Genomic DNA, 6,000 nt, shown 5'->3' with positions numbered 1-6,000 from the left:
CTTCTTTTTAAGTAAACATGGTTCAGACAGAACATTTTATTTTCCCAATTGTACTGCATCCTAACACTACATACCAGTTGAAATTGCACAAATGCCATTACATTCATGTCTAGACGGTTAAAACTGTATGAAAACAACAAAATAAGGAACAGTTTTTCCGAAAGAGATGAAACGAGAAATTTAGAAGAGACAGAGAAGTCATCTTTGCACATCTGCTCACCGACCAAAATTGGCGAGCTATTGCCCGTTGTTGGCGCCGGGAAATTATTTTCCCTGCAACCCTTTTCTCCAACATGCAATTTCTGTCACATCGCACTCTGTTAGAGTAAGTGAGAGGACTGCTGCCACAACTGTTCCGGAAAACTTGGACGACAGTAGCTATTAAATGCGAGAAATACTTTTTCAGTGTGCTCTAATATTTTTCGTCAATCACAACTTTCATAAAATCGCTTGCGGAAAGTTTGTTTTGAATTTTTAAAGAGAGCGCAATTTTTAACATTATATAATAATAAGTGAGAAAAACTTTTAGATTGTGGTTCTGATTGATATGGGTGATTTCCAGGGTAGTAAAATGTTCTTCTTATTTGTACTGTGTGCATCAATGACAAAATCTCAGCTGGCAGCTCTTGAAGCCTTGGTAGATGGTAATGATCACTTGCCAACTGAAATGGGTAAGCAATTTTTTAAGTTAGTCAAGCTATGAAGAACAAAAACTAATTAAACAAGTTTTTTGAAACATAATTAACATTAAGATAAATGTAATTTAATGCGGTTTTAGATAGCTAATTATTTCTTTTAAAGGATTTATTTTCAATCGAAAGCTTAAAAACTAATATAGAAATAAACATATTTGCTATTAAGTAATAAAATAACTAAGGTAACATCTCTCTAAGATTAAGTGCCTTTGCTTAGAAGTAACATTTGTTATATTTAGATAGAGGAATGTTTATTTGTTGTAAACGTAGCAAAAATAATCATTTCATCATCCTACATTTAACGTATATAAATCCAAAATCAAAATTCAGATCACAATAGCTCAGTTGAAGCCCTGAAAAGTTCTTTAATATTTCAAAACTTTAACCTTACTTACATGATTAACAGTCAGCATGAGAGAAGATAATAGGAAACGTTTTATTTTGTCCAAAGTTTTTGCTGCTTTTATTCGAAAGATAGTTTAAAACAATATTTCAAATATACCTAAAGCGTATTTTTAATTCATCAAATATTTTAATATTTGAATTTGAAGAGCTAAAGAAATTTTACTTCGTAATTATCCAGTTTTAAATTGTAATTTGGGAACAACTGAAAATTAAATTGTCTATAATTGATTCTGCTTTTTCAAAATACTTCAAAAGACACACCTTTCATGATAAATAACACATGTTTTTTTTTTTTTACTATTAGAAAATGTGTAAGCAATGTAATATGGTTCATCGTAATATTATTACTTAATAAAGACGCTGCGGGTAATATTTTAAAATCACTTAATATGCATGCTATATAAAGTAGTATGGTTCTCAAATTACTTCCATAATGTTTTGTAATTTAACAATGCATTTGTAACTCATATACGATGAATATTTTTTTCCTGATTTACGATGATTTGTTGGGTGCTAGCGGTTAAATACATCAGAAACGCACTTCATTATTATTGAGAATCTAAGCTATATTAAAAAATTGCTTATTTCAGCATATCCAGAATCTTCATAGTTGGAAGAAGCAGACAGAAGCTTAGAAGAAAGAAGATAAAATGGCAGAGTTGCATGAGAAATATTTTATTCATTGCTAAAAGATCGAAACCTAAGAGCTTTGTTCAGCAGAGCGATTTTCATGCACATTGCACTGAAATTGAAGTTTTTTTTCTTCTTAGAAATTGTTTTTATTGAATTCTGAGACATTTCGATTTGCATTATTTTTACTTTGCTGACGTTCTTTCTGAGGAGAATATTATTAGATTTTCTTTGAGGTGTGTGTTATGAGATTTAATAGGTCTCTTAAGAATATTAATGAACAAGATACTGTTACAAATTATCTCGTGATTTTGTAATTTTGCAAGCGATCTGAAGTTATATACATTCGTTTTTAATCTAAAAGAAATAAATACTCAAAATTAAAACTTCGGTTAAAGCAACGCATTTACCCGTGATTCTAGACGTTGTCGACGTCACGGAAACAGAGTCTGGTTAAACATTGAATAATAACACATGAAATAGAATATTACATTGATTCAACAATATTATTATGACATTAAATTCTGAATTCTAATTTTTTGCGCATTTGTATTCGGTAATTTTCATTTGTTTTCTGTACTTGTTTTCACAATAAAAGCAATACGTTATTTAAGGAATACCTCAATCATGTCCAGATTTATGCGTGATTTTGCTTACTCTTCCCCCTCTACATTTTTAATTTTTTTCTAGACAGTTGGATAAATTAAGATAAATAGAACATATAAATGCTTCTGGCACTTTAATGTGACTATTTTCTGACTGCTGTGCTCAGTCTAAGAGAAAACTCACCAGCACTGAATACTGCTACTAGTTCGGTGGCGAGGTTCCAATCCTGGCGAAAGGGCTTGCTGCATGGGCGTTCTCACCGTTTCCCTCATATATAACGAAACATAAGCATGTTCATGAGCAAGTTTTTCTTAGAAAGTTCTCCACATAAGCACCACTTCCCTTAGGCAGATAGGCATCTAGTGCTTTGTAGTAATCAAATAAACCAAACCAATCTGGGAGATTGTCTTAGGAATTCTTTGAAGTTACACAAAAAAGAGCGAGCTAGCGCTCTATGGCAATATAACGCATTAAAAGGCATAATCCAAAAAAATAGTCAAACTGTTACTTAAAAACCCTGTATTCTCGCTTCAGACAATTTCTTAATATCAATACTCGAAAATGCGTAACACCTTAATTTTCCCTTCATACTTAATGCATTCTCTTTAAAACTGCTGGCGTTTAATATTATGGAAGTATTAAAATCTATATAGTTACCAAATTTCGCGAAACATACGCTTTGTTTAAACTGAACTTTCATAATAATTACGTTTTTAGTATTCTGATTACAGCAGTTTAGGCCTATGACTAGATTCATTGGTGTTTTGAACTTCAACAACTTTTTGTTACTGAAATCCTTCTTCTAACTCAATACACTCTTTCATTTAGTGAAAAACCTAAATAGCATGCTTAAAAAAGGTTTAGAGGAATTCCTATGGAAAAATATTTATTATAAGAAAATGCGTACGTAAAAAAAAAAAAAAAAAAAAAAAAAAAAAAAAAAAAAAAAAAAAACTAAGCAACATTTTAGCTTCGTATTATCTTCCGTCTTCCAATATACTTGAGCCAACTCAAGCTTGAATTTAAACAATTATATTTTATCTTAAAGCTTCAGATTTAGTTAATATATTGTGACACATAACTGAAGAATTCCAGTAAATTGCGAGTCAATTTAATCTCAACCTTAGCTTAGAATTCTGTTTTAATATATTTAATCCCTTAGTTCTTGTAGCAAATATTAAAGTTAACTCATGAAAGTTAAAAAACATGATCAACGAATTGACTACATCTTTCTACTTCTCATTTTCACAATCAAAATTAGATATTTGTAAAATTTTTATCTATATAAACTTATCTTTCGATATTCCAGAGATCTGTAGAACGTGTCGTACTTCCTTTATTTGCAAATCAAAACATATTACATGCTAACATCAAACTTATAATTTTTCCTGGATAGAAATTACCTGCAATTTTTCTTCTCTCTCAGATGGCCGGAAGGATAGCCGATAATTTTGCTCAGCAATCCAGTCATTACTCTACGTTCACAGTAAAAGTTTGAATTCGAAATATAAAAAGTATTATTAAAAAATATGTCAAGAGTATTAGAAATTTTATTAAATAGAGTTATGATTTCTGGGACCTTTTCTGCAGTATTTCTAAAACTTAATTTATACAAATTTTGTGAATTAATTATTATGTACATAAATATTTAGTTAATTTAGAACTTCCTAATTTTAATTGAAAGGTTCGAAAATATATGACATTTTTACTGAATTATACAGTATAAACTTGCTGTAGAATATAGCAGGTTAAAACTCTGAATTTGCTTTTCTATAATTTTATCTCAAAATGTATTTTAACTAACATCTTTTGAAACTTGCTATAACGCTTCATCTCCAAAGACATATCCATCTTCAAAATATCCTCTCTTTAGTATCCCTACGTTTAAGCTAGTCTGCAAGTCAAAACACGTCTCCAGAGCCTAAGAAAGGTAGGAACGCATCTAGGTCAGTTTCTCTTTCGTTTTCGATCTCAACTAAGACTCCTGAACAGGCATTATCAGGCCCTAGAGAATTCGCTCTTTCGAAGGATTTCAAGCACTTTTTCATCTCCTCATTAAAGTAGATTGAGTCAATATCTTCTTTCGGCAGTATATCCAGTAGTAAACGTGTCTCCTCGGAGGAAAACTTGCAAAGTACTCTTCAGAGTTTGAGCAATATACTTTTCTCATCTGAACCTATTTACTACAGGAATCGAAAACTAGGTACCTTTATACTGTGGGTTCCTATACCTATTCGTATATGCAAATAACGTTTTGGGATCAGGAATATCTATGCTTCAGTGATCTTTTATTCAAGTTATACATTTGAAAGTGATTCATGTTTTTTTTTTTTATATAACTATCAATATCATAAAATATACGCTGAAATTTGACATATATATGTATATTGAATATTTAAAATCATGATACTATAAAATTAAAAGAAATAATAAGTGATGCGTATTGCATTTTCTTAAAAGACAGGATTAGCATTTATAGTTCTTTGACTACAATTATAACATTTTAAAGGAAATAATTTTTTTCTCATATTTATAAACCAATAAAGAATTTTGCAATGGATAATAGTTATTTTCAGTTCTTAAAGGAGTGCAAAGGAACATTTTTAGGCCTTAAAATGCATTATACAAGTTAATTTTTTCATCTTCCGGGATAAAAGTTAAACATTTCAATTATTTATACTACCTTTTAAACTTCATCCTTATTTTTCTCTCATGCTAAATATTTACACGTACTACCCATTTGGTCGTACATACATTACCTGAACTGCTATAGCTTTCCTTCTTAACATTTAAAGCATGCTTCCGATTTCTAAAGCATTAATTCTTATTAAATCTCATACTTGCTGCAAACATCACAGCTGCGGGAAGTAAAACTTAGTTTTTAAAGCTTCGTAAGCAAAAATTAATCCATTTATATTATTTCATCAGTTATAAAAAATAGCGTATAAAATCTCCATTTTCTTTTTTTTTTGAAAGGTAAATTTTTTCAGAATTTTAAAATTTAAATTTACTTTACAATTCCGATACGTGTATTGCATCAAAAGTTTATAGAGTACTGAATTTTAACGTGAAACTGAGAAAGAATGCTGAAAATTAATCGCCATTTGGCGGCAAATTTGAATTCCCAACGATTTTCTGTTTACTAAGCGGATATGCTTGCTAACACGGGTCAAACGACTACTTTCAATGACAAATGAGTACTTTCAAATTCCACTATTACTTTTTGCATTTAAATGGGGACTTAAAAGAAGAAATAAGGCCTAATTGAAAGAGTGAAGATTTATCCTTCATTTCGAATGACGAGTTATCTTCTGAACCATTTTTTTAGTTAAGCTCCCAGTGTAAAATCTCCAGTTTCTCCAGAAAAATAAATAGAGGAATTCATCTTTCACCCATGAACGGAAACTGAAACCTTAGTATTGCCAATTCGATGCAGTCACTACTCTAAAGCAAAACCAGGTAAATAACGTTTATTCCTCGCAAATTCAAAATTACGCATCATATCAGAATACCACTTTTCTATACTTCGAGACGATTGAAATTATAATTTTAAAGTTTTTGATATTGAAGAAAAACGGGAATTTTAAAATCACCAAAAGGTTCATTTTAAAATAAGAAATTAAAATTCTGCTCAAGATCATCAAAGTGTGAGCTTGATAATTTA

General features: G+C 30.2%; 1 protein-coding gene across 1 annotated transcript in view; it reads left to right on the top strand.

Moving 5' to 3' along the window:
• The first annotated feature begins 335 nt into the window (after positions 1-335).
• The window catches only part of LOC118181355 (kin of IRRE-like protein 3), an 832,813-nt gene continuing 827,148 nt past the window's right edge, over positions 336-6,000 (top strand). The window contains exon 1 of the mRNA XM_085813987.1: positions 336-671. Within this exon, the coding sequence (XP_085670113.1) occupies positions 548-671 (124 nt within the window). The 5' untranslated portion in view covers positions 336-547. The remainder of the gene's footprint in view (positions 672-6,000) is intronic.

Source organism: Stegodyphus dumicola, chromosome 3 (assembly GCF_044657685.1).
Source record: "Stegodyphus dumicola isolate Sdum_Otavi_A_Nest chromosome 3, ASM4465768v1".
NCBI classification, from domain to species: Eukaryota; Metazoa; Arthropoda; class Arachnida; order Araneae; family Eresidae; genus Stegodyphus; species Stegodyphus dumicola.
This window is presented reverse-complemented; position numbering and strand designations above follow the sequence as displayed.